Genomic DNA, 18,818 nt, shown 5'->3' on the forward strand with positions numbered 1-18,818 from the left:
AAATAAAAATTCTGCCATTATTTACTCACCTGTATGTTGTTCCAAACCTGCATTGCTTTTTCTTTTGTGTTTTCTGTCTATTCATGAAAGATGTTTGGAGCCCATTGTTCCCTTTGTGTTCTTTAAAAGAAAGTAAGTCATGCAGGTTTGGAATGGCTGAAGGTGAGTTTAAATACCTGATTTTTATTTTGAGTGAACTGTTCCTTTCAAGAAGAGCTTGTTAGTAGATCTGTGTGGAAAATGACTTGTCTATATGTGCCAAATCCAATTCACAGAGCAAGGTACACTCTTAAAAATAAAGGTGGTTCACGATGCCATAGAAGAACCTTTTTGTCTAAAATGGTTGCATAAAGAACCTTTAACATCTTCACAAAAGTTTCTTTGTGGCGAAAGAAGGTTTTTCAGATTAGAAAAAGGTAAGAAAGAGATGGTTCTTTAAAGAACCTTTGACTGAATGGTTCTTTGTGAAACCAAAACTGGTTCTTCTATGGCATCGCTGTGAAGAACCTTTTTAAGCATGTTTACTTTTAAGAGTGTAAGAAGGTTCTTTAGCAATGAAAATCATTTTGAAAAGGTATGTAATACCATTATTTGTTCTTTTCATTTTACAGTTTTCATTTATTTTTCGTCAGCAGACAATGTACTGTACTTTTTGCCTTATTTAAAGGAATGTTTATTGTTAATTGACAGAACGTTAGTCTTATTGTTGATCTTAGACTGAGAGGACTTTTCATTTCTTTGATCACTACAGGACAGTGATTTTGTCCCATTTCCTATGTTATGTTTTGGAATCCTAGAGCAAAGAATGAATATTCATATTACGGTAACGCTTTACAATAAGATTCCATTAGTTACAAGAGTTATTAACAATAAGCAGTACAACATTTATTTAATCTTTGTGTAGAATAGTTATAAAAAACCTGTTGATTGTAAGTTCATTTTAGTTAGCTAACAGCTAACAAATAGTATTAATGAATAAAACCTTAGATTTTAATAATCATTAGAAAATGTTGAAATTAACATTAACTGCTTTTCATTGTTTATGTTAACTAATGTAGTAATGGGACCCTAATGGAAAGCATTACCCATATTCCTATACATATTTACTTAAAAATATCATTCAGAAGTGAATATTAAAATGGAAAAGTATTTGTATTTGTTGGTTTGGTACAGTTTGTTGCATTTGCTTACAGTCTTACAGTCTTTGTTCTGTTTTTATCACTGATAAATGTTGCTTTACAACTTTGTCTGCAGTGTTATTTACCTGGTGATCTTTGATTATAATCTTAAATAGATGGATAAGATATTCCATGTTTCATGATCTTCCAAACACACTCTCTTATTCATTCATGATGCTTTTACATATAATACACAAACAATTTAAATCAAATCTAGAACAGGTTTTTACACAAATGTCTGTTTTCTTGTCTCCTAATTCCCTATATTCAAAGTAATGCCCATCAAAAGAACAAGCAGCTTAATTTGCACCATCGCTATCTCTTGCTCTCTTCTTTTCATTCTCTTTTAAGTAAAAAACTGCATCTCTCCTGCTCATCCATGGCCTAATCCTCTTATAGTCCACTGGATGAGGATAAAAAATCAAGCCAAGCTAATAAAAAGAATATACATAGTAAAGCCCTTTTGAAGTGGGAGTCCCTGCATGGCTTTACACACTATGAATAAGAAGAGTAAACAGCAGATTGTTGTGTGTAAGTGCATATTTTCCACCGAAAGGAACAAGATCACTCAGGTTTACAATGAAAGACTTGCATCCCTGAAAGCCACAGACCCTAAATTACCTTAAATTATATGGAATCATCTTCTTTGATATTGTAAAAGGATATGTAGGCTTATTATGCATATAAATAGACATAAGCAAAAGAGCAGGTCTACAAAACAGACTTGAACCCAAGTGAAATCAATGTTACTGATCACAGGAAGTCTGATGCCAGAAGTTCTCATTGATTCCTTTTTAGTTGTTGTGTGAAATCACACAAATTGATTCAGTGTGAAGGTCTAGCTTTGTTTTTGTCACGAACCAAGGATTTGAGATCATTATGCAATTTCAATCTTTTAATTCTCAATAATGCACTGCGTTTCTTTAGATGCAAACAGACACAGTTTCACAGTTGTATTTAATTCTAAACGTTATTGGAGGACTGTAGATAGCAACAAACTGGGATTTTTAAATGTGGCATGAATAATTTTGGCAACAATGTACATAAAATATAAGTAAACGCTAGATGGCGCGCTACACCTTCAGCTAAAAAAGCGTACTCCCATTTTCACTATATATATACTAACAATATATCCCATGTAAGATCATAGAGTACAGTTATTTGTACTGAAAACTAATTTTAACCAAATTATTTGTTTGAACAAACACACTGTTTCCATTAATAATGCTTCTTTGCTAAACACTGAGCCACAGACTTTGCCTAAGCTGTGACTTCTCGTGAAATCTCGCGATGGCTGACTCAGACGAGAACACAGCACGGAAAGATGACGTCTAGTCAACAGCACTAACAAAGTGAAAAGGTATTTAAACGCTGTGAATGGTGTATAGATTTCGACGATTAACGTTTTCGGTGTTTCTGTCACATATATGTTATGGTTGATAGATTCTGTTTGTCCAGTTTCGTTAAACATTCAAGTTTTGATGATAATAGCTCAATGTCGAGCTAAATAATGTTTGCCTGTATCTAAATAATGTTACTTCTGTTACGACTATTATTTTGTGGTTTCATTTGCTTTTGTACGTTGCTGTTTTTTTATTTACTGTTATAATTTGATTAGGTAATGCTAAACTGTGATGTATGGTTTGTTATGTTTATATGTGTATGGTTCATTTAACATGTCAATACTCTCTCTCTCTCGCGCGCTCTCTCTCTCTCTCTCTCTCTCTCTCTCTCATACAAACATGAACATATATTGTTAACAGACATGCCACAAGGTCCCACTGAATAGCCACCCAGCCATCAGTGCCCACATCCCGTTGTCCCCATGACAACCCCTCCTCTGGCCCAGTTCCCTGGGCAACAGGCCCAGGCAGCTCGGGATGTGAACACAGCCTCACTATGTCGAATCGGACAGGAGACGGTGCAGGACATCGTCTTACGAACCATGGAGATCTTTCAGCTGCTGAGAAACATGCAGGTGAGTTCACCCCCTCAAAGACATCCATCACGGGTGAAGACTTTACCCTGCTCACTCTCATTCTCCCTGTCTTCTCACTCAGCTGCCGAATGGAGTCACTTATCATCCTAACACTCATCAGGACCGGTTGGGGAAATTGCAAGAGCACTTGAGAATGCTCTCTGTTCTCTTCCGCAAGCTCCGTCTCGTCTATGACAAATGCAATGAAAATTGCGCTGGTCTGGACCCTATCCCTCCTGAGGTGAGGTTATACTTTCTCTATCACATTTCAGTCTAGTATTAATGAAACAGACTCCCATTTTACTTTACTCCCATTTTAAATCATTCGGTTCTGAATATGGAACCGATACTAAATCTTTTCAAGATCCTGAATAATTTGATGCTGTTTTAAAGATGAAATAAGCTTAATGGCCAGTACAGTATTAATCTTTGACATTATACTGATGTCAAGGAACAAAGTTATTTCATCAACATTTGCCAGTCACGAGATGCTATTGCTTTAGTGAAAGGTTTACCAGTAGTTGATTGAAGGCTGAAGTGTTTTTTTTTTCATAATGTAGAGCAAATGACATAATGTCCTGTGGCATTTATCAGTAATATGCAATAAGATTTTTTTTTTTATAATGAAATTGAATACAATAAAAAATGTGTACAGTAAAACACACACACACACATTATAGTTATTTATATTTATATTTATATTTCCCCCCCTTTAACAAAATTTGAAGAACCAGGTAGTAACAATATATGTCAAGTTAGCTTGTAGAATACCGTTATTTGTAGTGAAAACAAAATTAAGTACAATATTTGTTTGACGAAACCTGTTTTCATCAGAAAATTTTCTTTGCTAAGCACTGAGCCACACACTTGCACGGTGACTTCCTGTGAAATCTCACACCCTCTTGACACCTTTTTTTTCTTTGAAGAACCAGGTTTACCACTTTCTTGGAAAACCTGGATGTATGTCGTAGCCTTATTTTAAAAGTGATTTCTGGACCTGGTCATGTAAATAAATAAAACAGTAAAACTACGCAAGAATTGAATACACTTCCAGATTTTTTTTATGTTTTTAAAATAAGTCTCTTTTGCTCACCAAGCCTGCATTAATTTGATATTTGAAGTACAGCAAAAAACATATATATATTTTAAATATTTTTGCTATTTAAAAAACTTTCTATTTGAACATATTTCAAAATGTAATTTATTCTTGAGATTTCAAAGCTGAATTTTTAGCATCATTACTCCAGTCTCATGGTCCTTCAGAAATCATTCTAATATTCTGATTTGTTGTTAAAAAAAACATTTATTATTATTATTATTATGTTGAAAACAGCTGAGCAGAATTTTTTCAGGTTTCTTTTTTGAATAGAAAGTTCAGAAGAACAGCATTTATCTGAAACAGAAATCTTTTGTAACATTATAAATGTCTTTATCATCACTTTTGATTAATTTAAAGTGTTCTTGCTAAATATTTATTTCAGATGAATTTGCTAAACATTTATTTCAGATAAATGCTGATCTTTGGATCTTTCTATTCATCAAAGAATCCTGGAAAAAATGTACTTAACTGTTTTAAATATTATTATTATTATTATTATTATTATTATTATTAATAATAATAATAATAATAATAATAATAATAATAATAAATGTTTCCTGAACAGCAAATCAGCATATTAGAATAATTTCTGAAGGATCATGTGACACTGAAGACTGGAAAAAAATTACTTTGATCACAGGAAAAAAAATCCATTTTAAAATATATTCAAATAGAAAACAGTTATTTGAAATAGTAAAAAAATATTTCACAATATTACTGCTTTCGCTGTATTTTGGAATTTTTTTGAATTATTTTGTATTTCTTTAAAAAACATGGTAGTGTAGGACCTTGAGGACCTTTCCCGATCCCACCTATCTCTCTCCCACTTCGCTTCCTGTCAGTTCTGATCTGTCCTGTCCTAATAAAGGCAAAAGTGCCCCCCCAAAAATAAATACAATTATTAAGTAGAAAATATGTGTAAAAATATTTTTAAAAATCTGTATTTCTAATCCAGTAAATCAAAGACAAGTGGAAAAGTCATCGTGGGGTGTTTGAATATTGTTTTAGACAATGGGAGAGTAAATGAATCAAAAAGGTTAAGAAACACTGGCCTATGTAGAATAAAACATCATTTTCTAGGCCACTGACGTGATTGAAGCACCTTGTATGCATGTGCATCTTTTTAAACATTTTTCTCAAAAGTATTAATTATATTACAAGAGGTTGATAACTTGAAAGAGTGTGGTTCAAGTGAATATTTAAAAGTGGGTTCATTTGATCTTGTGCTTGCGGGAATTCTGCCCATCCATAACGTATACTTGCCTGCGAATGTTTTAATTAGTGCACCTTGTGAGCGCTAGCTTTCAATTTCCAGTCAAGGAGACATCTTTGAATCACATTGTCAGCTTGACTTCCTATTAGCATTGAAGTGATCTAGTGATTGACTCCAACTGAGATTCCCACCGACTCAGTTTGGTCACCCTAAGAGCTCATTGACGTCATGTCTGGACTTGTAAAGAATAAGCTCTACATGAGCTTGAATGTTTTTCAGATCTTCTGAAGCACTGCTGTTATGACTTCTGGAAACATCTGGAATAAAATATAACGTTTAAATAGAGAAGAAAGAATATGCTCTAACTTTGCCTTTGAAAGGCCAAAGAACTCATGAATCACAGGTACATATAAAACATGAAGTGTTGCTGTGATTTAGATATAATTTGGCCCTCAGGAATTAACACTCAAATGTGTACGAGAGCAAATGAAGCCCTTCAGGGTTGGATTTGAATGCATAGCTGGTCTGTTGAGTCATTTAAACCAGTCGCTCCTGCAGTCTTTTTTTTATTTTATCGAAGAGAGAGGTGGAATAAAGTTATTAGATCTGCAGTAGCTTTAACTGGAGGGTATGAACAACAGCCTTGAGAGTTGGAAATTCAGGTTGGTTCTTCTCATTAACAGAAGTGCCCCTATCCTCACAGGATATTTGTTTTGGCTCAGCCTCGTCTGTTTGGATTTCAGGTGTTCTCTTTAGCTCCTGTTGCGCTTTCTCTCCAAACAGGAAGTGCTATAATGGAGTCAGTGGCATTACCTCATCACCTCGCTAATTAGCTGCGGCGCTCTGTAATGAACAGCTGGCGAAGTCCCTCATGTCAGCATTTTCCAACCCAGGCAATCACCGGCTCCCAGCGGTGGAATTTCCTGCACAACGCAAACGAAATAGCCATGTCATTTCATTTACCACCTCACTTTTTCCATCCACTTCAGTCCCCTCAAAGTAATCAACCCGAGTGAACCTCACTGAATCATTGTTTTCAGGCAGCTGGCAGACCACATCCATCTTTCAGTGTCTGGACCTTGAGTAATGTGTTGTCCGCGTTATATTAACTAGCTGGCTCTTTCTTACTGCACTTGTTGCCGACAGGTGGGAACTTCCTTTGAAACTCAATGTGAGTTTGGTTCAGAGATTGTTTTTGTTCTAAAATTCGGACTTAAAATGCGCAAAGCTTATTCAATCAGTCCTCGAGCTCCGGCTTGTGTCTTTTCTCTCTCTGCTGGGCCAGTCACCCGCCTGTGGTTTGCTGCATTCACTTCCTTGACAAACCTGCCAGGGGCTTTTCTCTCTCTCTCTCCCTCCTTTGCATTTCATATGATCAGATTTTTCCTTCTTGCTTTTCTGCTGGCATGTGACGGCCTAAAGCCTGTAAGGCCTGTTCTGTAAACCGCAGACCCATGAAATATGAGTGATTCAGAATGTGGGACTTGATTTTTCTGTTGCTGATGAAATTATAGCTTATTTAGGCTGCTCACTGGTTACCTTTGCACTGCTGTTTTTGTTAAAGATTGCCAAAAAAACTATATATATATAAAGAGGGAAAAAGGCAGGCTTCACTAACCTTCACTGTTTAAATGGTATTAAAAGTACAAACATATATATATATATATATATATATATATATATATATATATATATATATGTATGTATGTATATAATTAATAATAATAAAAAAAACTAATACTTTTCAGCAAGGACACATCATTATATTGAAATGGGCACATGAATGCCACATGAATTGTAGACAAGAAATACTGACATGGCCTGCAATGATATTGAATATAATGTGTCCTTGCTGAAAAGTTTTTTTTTTCTAAAAAAACAAAACAGAACAACAACAAAAAAACCCACATATATATATATATATATATATATATAGACCATTTCGCTAGATGTAAACATACTGGTCCCGATACACTTCCTGTTTTTTTTTTTTTTTTTTTTTATTTTAAACAAACATCACAAAAAAATACAACCAACATAACATTTGACTGGATGAAAATGTTACATTAGCATCTTTAAGATGTATTTGTATATGTGAAATTAAAAAAACAAAAAAAAAAAAAAAAACAAAACCAGGAAGCGCTTCTGGACCAGTGTTGCTTACATCTAGCAAAATGGTCTATATACATATATATTTATATATATTAAATGCAGAATTTATAAGCATAATAGACTAAATGTTACTGACCCCAAACAGTGTTATTGGTAGCGAAGGTCTTTAGAATTTCATTTCATATTTTACTTTTTAGCCTTCACTAACCTTCACTGTTTAAACGGTATTAGAAGTACAAATATTTCTCAATGTATTCCTCATAAACCTCATAATATGAGCTGCATGCATGATAAAAGAATTATCATAATTCTATTTAAAATATTTTTAAAAAGTATAGCATGTCACTACACAGGACATGTCTAGTTTATTTTTCATTGTAATGACGTGATTTCATACAACTCAATAATAGTGACACAAATAACATTAAAGATCTTTAAAAACTTTTAAACGTTTTTCCTGGCATTTCCCATTGAAAATGTTTCTCATGAAAGTAGATCTTGAGCTCAAAGTCCTTGAATGTTTACAGAATAAAAGAGAGTGTAGATAAAAAGTGTAGAAGTACAAGTCTGGGCTTTGTTATTAATAACAATAACAACAGTTAAATGCAATTTATATTAGGTGGCCTTAACTAGAATGTACTTCATCAAAAATAAGTACAATGTGCTTACTGTGTTCATATTTTATTGCAAAACACTTTTGCTGGCATTGAGATGGGATATGGGTAAGGTTAGGGAGAGGTTTGATGGTATGGGTAGGTTTAAGGGTGGGTTAAGGTGTAAGGGATGGGTCAACAGCTTAATTACAGATGTAATTACATATAGGTATTTTTTTTTAAATGCAAGTACAATGTAAGAAAACATATGTACACAATAAGTGCATTGTATCATATGATTAATTTAAATGCAAGTACATAGTAGTTAAGGCCACCTAATATAAAGTGGGTCCAGTTATTTTTTATCCCCATTATGACAAAACCACCTGTCTATAAGGATATTTTTCTTTACTTGCATGCACTGATTCCTCACGCAGAACACCAGCAGGTGTCACTGTGATGTTAAAGCGAGGAGATCATGATCCAGCGCCAGCAGAGCTGCGAGACCGTTGTCTGTTTGGCAAGGTCACAGAATGATGGAACCTCACAAAAAGAATGAGACACTTTATGGATCTCAGAAAGCATATGTGGGTAGAACTATTTGAACCATTGTGCTGCGATAAATTGAGGGAAACAAATTTGTACCAAAGGTGAATGAGATTTATTTGAGGGTGGATCTGACGGTCTGCTTTTACTGTAACCTGGTCCAAGGCTGTTGAGAGGGCTCAGACAATTTGTGAAGTTGAATTATTCAAACCACTTCATTTGAAAGCCAAAGGGCAGTGTCTGTGGAGTGATTTATTTAGGCAAAATAGCAGAGATGGCTGTTGATCCGGTGGTGTTGATTTCTCTGTTAAGGCTTGCGATGAAAGCCTTTTGAATTATGCAACAATCCATTACTGGGGCTTCACCAGGTTGTTTAACTTTACAATCTCATTTCTTAAGCTCTTGTGTTGTTTAGACAGTAACTCACCACAGTTAATGTTTACATAAAATTGTATTCAAACCACGGTAGTTTTTGTCCTCCGATTATTTTTCAGGCTTTCACATGCAGCTTTGGATAATGGCCCAGCTTAACCTTAGTTCAGGGCGCTCATCTTTTAAGCTTCCTAGAGATAACCCGTCTATCAAAATTCATGTTTCTGTTCACAAATAGCACCATATCTTTTTCATTCATTTTTAATCCAGGGTGTTTCTTCAGAAAGGCATCAGATTGCTAGTGGCAAGTAAATAATCAAATAAATGTTTGAGTCTTCTGTGTAGTGACCCTGTTTTATACAGGTGAGTTTTGAAGGGGGCCTCATTCATCTACCGTTGAGCATTAAAAATGAATGGTATCGTTGTTAAACCTTTTTGGTTTGTGGTAGCCTAGCGATTGAATATCAAGGTTTGTATTCCGAAGGTTGCAGCGTTAAACCGTAAAAGAGGGGTGATTCATTTAAGGTCATCACTGTCCCCCTGAGCAAGGCACTTAACCTTAGGTTTTTCCAGAGGGACTGTCCCTGTAATAATAGGATTGCAGGATTATTTGGGTAGAAAAAGTGAAAAAAATAAAATAAATGTAAAATAAAAATAAACAAATAAATAATTGATGAAATGTTTGGCTTGAAGGAGATCAGGAGATTTTTGTTTTTTTCAGGATAAAGCAACTATATGTGGTTGTGGGTATTTTTGAGATTTTGGAGTCCCATATAGATAAATGAGTGTAATTCATTGTCGTAAATACACTCATTGATAACTTGTAAGGTCATCAATGAGCCCTTGAGCAAGGCACTTAACCTTAGGTTTTTCTAGAGGGACTGTCCCTGAAATAATAGGGTTGCAAGACCATTTGGGTAGAAAAAGTAAAAAATTAAATTAAATTAAATTAAATAATTGATAAAATGTGTTGTTTGAAGGAGATCAGGAGCTATATGTTTTTATTTTATTTTATTTTATTTTATTTTATTTTTTTTTTCAGGTTAAAACAATTGTATGTGGTTGTGGGTATATTTGAGAAATCGTGAGACTTCCGGTTCTACAGGAAGGGAAATAACGAAAAGAATAAAGTAAACATGCAGTAAACAGTAAAACTGTTTGCACTACAAACCGTTGTGTTCATAATTAAGATAATACATTAAAATAATATGGCAAGACACACCAGTTTGCAATATCAAGCAGCAAAACGAGCTGTTTTGTACAGCTAAAAATAGCTGGAAGTAGATGACACCAGAATCCAAACACATTAAATTTACAAATGGCCACGTCTGCTTTTATGGGAACAATAACGTGGATAGGTAAATGAGTATAATTCACTGTTGTAAATACTCAGCTTTATTAACTTTATTAGGTACACCTTGCTAGTACCGGGTTCGGTCCATATTGACCATGGATCTGCTGATACAAAGCAGGATGGATCCATGCTTTCATGCTATTTATACTAAATTCTGACCCTGCCATCCAAATGTTGCAGCGGAAATCGAGACTCATCATACCGGGCAACCTTTTTTGTAGCCTTGAATTGTAGCCTCAGTTTTGTGTTCTTAGCTGACAGGAGAACATCCCTCTACAGCCCTGAATGTCAGCGGAGACCACATCAACTAGATGAGTCCCAGAGACAGAGGTGAAGGCCTCTTCACCTAGACGGCCATCGGCACAAGACCACGGAAACCAGATGAGTCCTCTGCATCTGGCCAGAGGAGAACTGGCCCCCCGACTGAGCCTGGTTTCTCCCAAGGTTTTTTCTCCATTCTGTCACCGATGGAGTTTTGGTTCCTTGCCGCTGTCGCCTCTGACTTGCTCAGTTGGGGACACTTAATTTCAAGCGATATTGTATACTATTTGAACTGAATTGAGCTGAATGATGACATCATTGAATTCAACGATGAACTGCAACTGAAAAACTGAGTGTTTACTGTTGCCCCTTTGCGTTATCGTTGCACTATTTCCTATGTAATACTGTACGGCCACTTTGTCACGATCTGTATTGTTAAAATGCTATATAAATAAAGGTGACTTGACTTGACTTGAAAAGCACCCAGTGTTTAGTCTTCTGCTGCTGTAGCCCATCTGCTTCAAGGTTCAACGTGTTGTCCGTTCAGCTCTTCTGCATATCTCGTTTGTAATGAGTGGTTAGTTGAGTTACTGTTGCCTTTCTATCAGCTCAAACCAGTTTGGCCATTCTCCTCTGACCTCTGGCATCACCAAGGAGTTTTCGCCCACAGAACTGCTGCTTACTGAATATTTTCTCTTTTTTGGATCATTCTCTGTAAACCTTAGAGATAGTTGTATATGAAAATCCCAGGAGATCAGGCTTTTCTGAAATATTCAGATGAGCCTATCTGGCACCAACAACCATGCCACGTTCAAAGTCACTTAAATCATCTTTCTTTTCCATTCTGATGCTTGGCTTGGACTCAGCAGGTCTTGGCCATATCTACACGCCTAAATGCATTGAGTTGCTGCCATGTGATTGGCTGAGAATGAGCTGTGGATAGCTGTACAAGTGCATTTGTTGCTGCCATAAAACAGTCTGCCCTTTTTACAAAATTTCATACCCAAACTTGCCAAACTTACATACTTTCAGAACAGATGTTTGGGGAGGAGTGTGGGAAAGAAACAGAAGTTGTTTGACTTATTAGAAGTCAGTGTACCATCAGAATGATTTTGTTTCAAGGTAAAAACACTTACTTTAAATGCTGTTGAAGATAACGTCTACCACTGAATCCAACTATTCCATCTCTTCAGCCACAGCCGATCTGATTGAGCTCAATTGGCTAAAAATCATGGGCAAATCCCCTGACTCTTTTTTTTTTGGTGTTCACAGAATGGGGTCAGGATTCTGGCTGGATAGCTTGCTGGTAGATGCCCATAACCACACTATCTGTATCCAAAAAGCATCTTTGACTACTTTTTTAAAAAAGATCTATGCATTTTAAGACAAGTTAAAAAACAACATTTAGTAGGTCTGATTGGCTGCTCCTTTAGACATCACACCTTGGGGTTGAAACTGAGCATGTTTCTGTGGTGCCATCAGTGCCAAACACAAAAATAAGTACATAACAGTAATTGAAGTCATCAAAAAGTCATTCCACTTATTTCACAGACAAGGCTTAAACCTAGTTCCAGACTAAGTCTGAGCAGTTTCAACTGAAAAAAAACTTGCACTGATTGATCTTGAAATATGTCATTGCCTTTGTTTTGTCTCAAGATGCACAACAGTACTGTTTTTCTAAGGCATGTTTATAAAAATGACGTTAATGTACTAATTGAACTATGGCCTAGTCCTGGCTTAGTCTAAACCTTGTCTATGAAACTAGCTCATTATGTGGTAATTTTATTCTGTCTTCCTTTTTCAGCAACTTATCCCGTATGTAGAGGATGACAGTTCTAAACTGGATGACCGAATGGCCAATCAAATGCGAGCAGCCAGCGAAGAGAGAAGAGAAGTACTGGAAGTTAATAAGGTTGGAACCATTTATTTTTTGGACATTTTACATTTGACAGCTGCTTTTATCCAAAGCGGTATACATTTATGTCATGGATTCTCTGTGAACCAAACCCACTGACACAGGAACACTCATACTGTACATCAAATGTTAAAATAATACATTCTAAACAAAATACAAAATTATTGGCAGTATATAACATATATACATTAATACTTGTATTCATTTGGATCAAATTGATCAAAAGTGACTGTAAAGAAAGACATTCTTCCAACTGTTTTCAAAATGGATAATAATAATAAGTGATTCTGGAACACAAAATTAGAATATTAGAATGATTTCTGAATGATCAAATGACTTTAAACACTGGAATAGTGGCTGCATCCTGAAATTCAGCTTTGCCATCACATTTAGCAGTGTCATTGTTTTTAGGGCTGCCCGACTAGTCCACTGTTAGTTGCACTTTTAATAAACAATATAAATCATAATAATGAGCCTTTAATTGCCTACATAGCCTAATAAGTGCTCAAGCACACGCAAAAAAAGCTTGCCACAGCATACTGGGAGATATAATAATTATGAATGTTTTAGGGAGAAACAGCAAGGAGACTGCATTAATGTTTTAATAATTTATTGATGAACTAGTGCTTTCTTTGTTTTTGGCTTAAGAGATGAAGTCATCTACACTGACTCGTCATCTCAGTAGTGATGCGCCTACATGTTGCATACGGGTTACATGTTTCATGAGAATATTTGTTTTCTATTTGAATTGGTTAATTTAAAAGTAGACATTTCACTCTCTACAGCCTAAATTTTTTGATGTCTGTAAGACAACTATACACAGAGTTTCGAAGTTTCATGCTCAAGTTCACAGAGACCGAGATGGCAGAAAGCGCATCCTGTATCGTTTTGTTGTTATTCTGAGTGCACACAAATAAACGTGGAGGCTTTACAGAATTGAAAGATGTATTACTTTTATCTGTATAACCAAAAATGATGGAGTATTTTAAGAGCAAGTGACCACACCGACGGTAGGTTAGCATTAGATTGAGCGGCCATGCAAAGTTGCTACTACTTACATATTTTAGATGAAAAGCCATATTTGAGGTAAGTGAATGATAGGTAAGCGTTTGGATGTCCTGCCTGATGCACTATATTACCACATAGACCAGTTGTTAACATTTTGTCCGTCATGGACTGCTTGACTTCACAGCCCTACTGTTTATACTGTGTTTTTTTTTTTTTTTTTTTTTTAAATGCAACCTTCTTGAGCATGGGAGATTTGTAATGTACTGGATGTATAAACCCAAAACAGGCCACTTCACTGCCTGCAGAGATCTTGTTCAGAATCTGTTTACAGTGTCATTTAACATACCGAGCAATGCCATATTCACTCGCATAATGAAGCCATAGTGTTTGAAAACCGACCTGACGACTCATGGATTTCATGACTTTTTTGCAGTAAAAGCAAAACGATCTAGTTTTTTTTTTGCGCGCTTCTCTCTGCCATTGGGTCTGCCTTATTAAAAACTGCAGCATACTCATGAAAGGCAGCCAGTGTGGAAATGCTCATGTGACAAGGGCCCTGGAGCTTTTCGCCGGCCAAATAGCCAGCTGCAAATAACATGCTGGATGAGGCGACCATGTTGAGGGAATAAAGGATGTCAAACTCAGGGGAGGTCAAGGTTGCATCAGAATGTGGAGAGCAGATGTGTTACAGCTCTCCGTCATCTGCCTGTGCAGCATTTGCATGTTCAAGGATGTCTGATGTTGGCTAATAGTCACATGACATTCAAGTAAACAAATAAAATGTATAATTTTTAGGTGTATAGTTTCAGATCTATCTATCTATCTATCTGTCTATCTATCTATCTGAAGAATAATGGAAGGAAAGATAAATGTATGCATATATGAACTGATGGATGAATCGGCAGATAGAGATCAGCTTGAACGAGCAAATGGACGCATGCATGAAAGTAATGAGGCCATGGATGATTGAAAATTAGCACTCAGGTCAGTTTGTTGAAACATAATGGAGACCGGCTGTCTGACTCATCCCATTGAAGGCTAGGTTGCGCATTTTAATAGAGTCATGCCATTGTCCTGTTGATTGAGTGGCGTCGTTTGCCGTGCCAATGGAGCTCAGGCTTGATTTACAGAATCCTTCATCACCGTTGGAGCTCCAACAAGTTGGTGAAGTGGTGGAGAGATGTATAGCACGAGTATGGTAATGCCTCGCTGCTTTATGGGACGTCCCGTCACTGAATGATCACCCTGCTCTTGTTATCTGTCGATTGGGGTAATTGTTGTTTGTCAGGACTAGGTTGAATAATGCTCCTGCAATCTAGAGCGGCCTTCATCACCATGACCAATCTGTCTTCACACATCTTGTATGTGTTCTGCAGTGTTTTATTGTACCCTTCGTTAGTGGCGTAACAGTTTTGGCTTTGTTTTTTCTAACACTGAAATCTCTGAGGTGTAATCGTGCTTTACTCACTCGAAATTTCGGTGCAATTTAGAGAGGAAACAAGCGCATGAAAAGCCATTAATGTAAACAAACGCAGGTCCGAAATATGCATCATCTGACTCAAGAGGATAATTTACTGCAAGCCTTGTCATACCTCCCCTCTTCTTGACTCTTTAACTGCTTTGGTGTGAGTGTCCCTGGGGCCCCTCAGGGCCCCACAGATGTGTGAGGCCATCCAAAGGTCCACTGTAGTCGAGGCACTGTCAACTCATCCGGGCAGGCGCTTTGATTGAACACTGCTCTAACTGTTAATAAATTCCTGTCACAGCCCATTAAGAAGGCCTTGGAGAGATGGCTGCTCTCATTTATTCTCCACCACTCTTTCTCTTTTTTTCTCTCCCTCTTTTGCACTCTTTCTTTCTCGCTCGCCCCCCTTTTCAATGTTTTTTTTTAAATACCCTGTTAATTACCCCGTCTGTCCTCTTTATTCAAATGAGAAAGTGAGAAATGTGAGAGGAGAATGTTTGTAATTTCAAATAGGCCTCTCAGAAGGCAGATACCGTGAGCGTAATCAACAACGGCAGAGGCTGCGGCAGAGTTGGCGGCACGGGCGTTTACCGTTATCTCTGGAGCAGGGCTGGGGCTGAGGGGCCGTGGTGGAGCGGCGCTCTGATAAACAAACACGCCAGAACCATAATGAGGCGGTTCAGAGGAGACAATCCTCCCCGTATACACACACACACATGCTCGCAGGAGGCACTCAATTCTCCACATGATTAGTCAGTTCATATGTCATCCATTAGAACAGGTTTACCGGCTAGAGGCCTTTTAATTGGTGCACACGAGGTCAGGGAGGAAGGCCCAGCGTGCTTAGGGCATGGAAAAAAGGGACACGCCGAAAATAGAAAACATTTCGCAGTGGTTCGTTGCGCTTCAGGTTGAGCAAGTGCTGTTTGTTTTCCTATTATTACTTTGTGCTAGTGTACAAATAATTAGTTTTTTTTCCATGCCATGATTGTGTTAACATTTAAACAACAAATTAAAGCCACTCGAGCTCTAGAAGGTCTTACATTCTAATGTTGGTCTATACCCAAACAACAAAAAAGAAAAATACAAAAATATTATAGAGCTTCTTAAAGAGATAGTTCACCCAAAAACTTAAATTCTGTCTTTAATTTCTCACCCTTGTGTCGTTCCAAACCCATAAGACCTTGGTTCATCTTTGGAACACAAAGAAGGTGAAATTCGAGAGCTTTCTGACTCTGCACAGACAGCAATGCAACTACTACCTACAAGACCTAGAAAGGTAGTAAGGACATTATTAAAATAGTCCATGTGACATTAGTGGTTCAACCATAATGTAATGAAGCTACAATAATACTTTTTGTGTGCTAATTTTGTGCGTCATTGACGTGTTCACGAGAGTACCACAATGCATGCATCTGTGTTCTGACGTAAAACGCCCATCTCTCTTAGTTCATTGTCTGTATATTCTGGTTCTGTCAAAATCTTCAGACATGTCTACAAAGACTTTTATGTACAGTGTGCATCTTCCTCTGCTTGTAAACAGGGTTCTATGTCAAAATGGCAGAGACTAACATGGAAGAGAAGAAATTGTTGAACAAAGTTGTTCTTTTGTTTTCTTTGCACACACAAACTATTCTTGTAGCTTCATAACATTTTAGTTGAAGCACTGATGTCACATGGACATGATACACATCCACCCTATAATGATAAAAATCCACCCAGTGGTTTTTATTTAATCTCTAAAAACAACTTTTTCAAATCAGGCCGTTCTCAGCTTCTTGTCTTTGTGATGTCACACGGACTAAGGCCACTCCCACGATAGTTGAGTGACATGGCTGTCTTACCTTAGACCCAGTGTTGCCAAGTCTGTGGGAATTGGGGAACACTGTTGTCGTGGGTTGTTTTTCATGTCTGCGGGTTGAAGTTCCCCCAATTACGTGATATTTAGCCCCTGGAATGTGAATTTTACCAGAGGAACGCCGCCGAAAAACCTGGTTTTATCCCCCTGGAACACAATTTTTACCAGGGAAACCCCCTCGAAATGTGATTGGGCTAGTTTTGAGTAGCAGTTGGGCAGGTTTTGTTGTGAAAACCTGGCAACCCTGCTTAGACCCACCCTGAGTGAGTTGTAACCGTCTGACCACCATTGTTTTAATGCCGGAGCAAGGACGTAGAGAAGAATGGCTCCTAAGCGATGGAGGTGTTTTATTGTTGAATGTAATATTGAACATAGTAGTCATCATTACTCCTGACATCTGAGCCGCTGAAGACATAGTGGATTACGTTTGTTTGTAAAGGGAATCTACATAAATGTGTCTATGTTCGAGCAAATGATTCGTGATCCAGCTACACCTGGAGCAGAAGTGAGTATAAGGGTTTATAATGAATCTTTGCAATTGCCTTTCCTAATAATGTGCTAGTTAGCAAGTTTCACGGCTAAATGTGGCTAAACTAAACATTCTCTCAGAGCTCGGCTCATCACCTCACAAAAGAGAGGGGCGGGGTTAGCAGAGCTCATTTGCATTTTAAGCAACATGCAGCAAAATGGGTTGATGTCTGTAGAGCTGATTTTGACAAGGTAAAAAGGCTGTTGTTTTATATTACATTAAGAAATTTTAACCAAAGTATGTTACAGACTTTTCATTAAGACCCCCATATCAACTTGTGGAAAATAGGCATCCAATGACCCGTTTAAGAATGTCCTTGATTGTCTTTTCTGGGCCTTGAACATGTCAGTTGCATTGCTGTCTATGCAGGGTCAGAAAGCTCTTGATTTCATCAAAAACATCTTAAATTGTGTTGCGAAGATGAACAAAGGTCTTACGGGTTTGGAACAACATGAGGGTGACTATTTAATGACAGATTTTTCATTTTTGGTGAACTATCCCTTTAACTCACCCTTATTTTGTCGTCATGATGTCTTTAGATTGCTTTGTGTGAGAAACATATTTAGGTTATTTAGAAATTGAGAGATCATTCTCAGTTACTAAAATATCCTTGCATTATCAGTAATCAGATTATACAGATTATATCACACTCCATAAATCATTACTCAAATATGAACTAGCACTGCTCTGATACGTCTTGTATTTGTACTTTTCTTGGCCTACTGCCCATGAGGGAATGTGATACAGTTTCAAAACGAACCCTTTTTGTCTCCTCAGCCAAATCCAGAGTTTTCCCTTTTCTCCCATAAGAGCGGAGAGGCTAAAATTACATCTTTCTCACTTTAGGCTTTAAAATGGAATTACTGCTACACTTTCCCTGAAAGATTTCTATTGCTCATCTCTTCTTTATGCTGCCTGGGAAGCGCTCATTGGAGCCAGATGCAGTAAGCCCCTGACAGTCTGAGAAGAGATGAAAGAGCTCGCTATAAGAAAGGGATGCAGGGACATGCCTGATTGGGAATCACACAATCCGTTCTTTAAAGAAAGCTTTCTCTTGTTTTAACAATGTCTTTAGCACCATTGTGTATTTTTGCATAAAGAAAATGAAGCATATTTTTAGAAGCATTAACAATTTTCTGCATTGTAGGACTAGTCAGATTCCAAAGGCAATCCCCCAAATGCGAAATAATCTTGTTCTCATTACTATAATACAGTAATAAAAATTATGTATATAGTAGGAGTATTTGGGGAAAGGTGATAAGCTTAATTACTTATGAAAATATCAAGATTCCAAAATTAGTCATTGCATTGGGATTGCGCATATTTTGCTCATATTT

The 18,818-nt window shown here is 37.0% G+C and overlaps 1 protein-coding gene across 1 annotated transcript in view; it reads left to right on the forward strand.

Moving 5' to 3' along the window:
- Window positions 1–2,452: 2,452 nt before the first annotated feature.
- The window catches only part of med30 (mediator complex subunit 30), a 28,246-nt gene continuing 11,880 nt past the window's right edge, over window positions 2,453–18,818 (forward strand). Inside the window, exons 1-4 of the mRNA XM_051136286.1 lie at window positions 2,453–2,538; window positions 2,942–3,156; window positions 3,239–3,397; window positions 12,511–12,618. Coding sequence (XP_050992243.1) covers window positions 3,004–3,156; window positions 3,239–3,397; window positions 12,511–12,618 — 420 coding nt within the window. The 5' untranslated portion in view covers window positions 2,453–2,538; window positions 2,942–3,003. The remainder of the gene's footprint in view (window positions 2,539–2,941; window positions 3,157–3,238; window positions 3,398–12,510; window positions 12,619–18,818) is intronic.

The sequence above is a fragment of the Labeo rohita genome, chromosome 19 (assembly GCF_022985175.1).
Source record: "Labeo rohita strain BAU-BD-2019 chromosome 19, IGBB_LRoh.1.0, whole genome shotgun sequence".
Taxonomy (NCBI): Eukaryota; Metazoa; Chordata; class Actinopteri; order Cypriniformes; family Cyprinidae; genus Labeo; species Labeo rohita.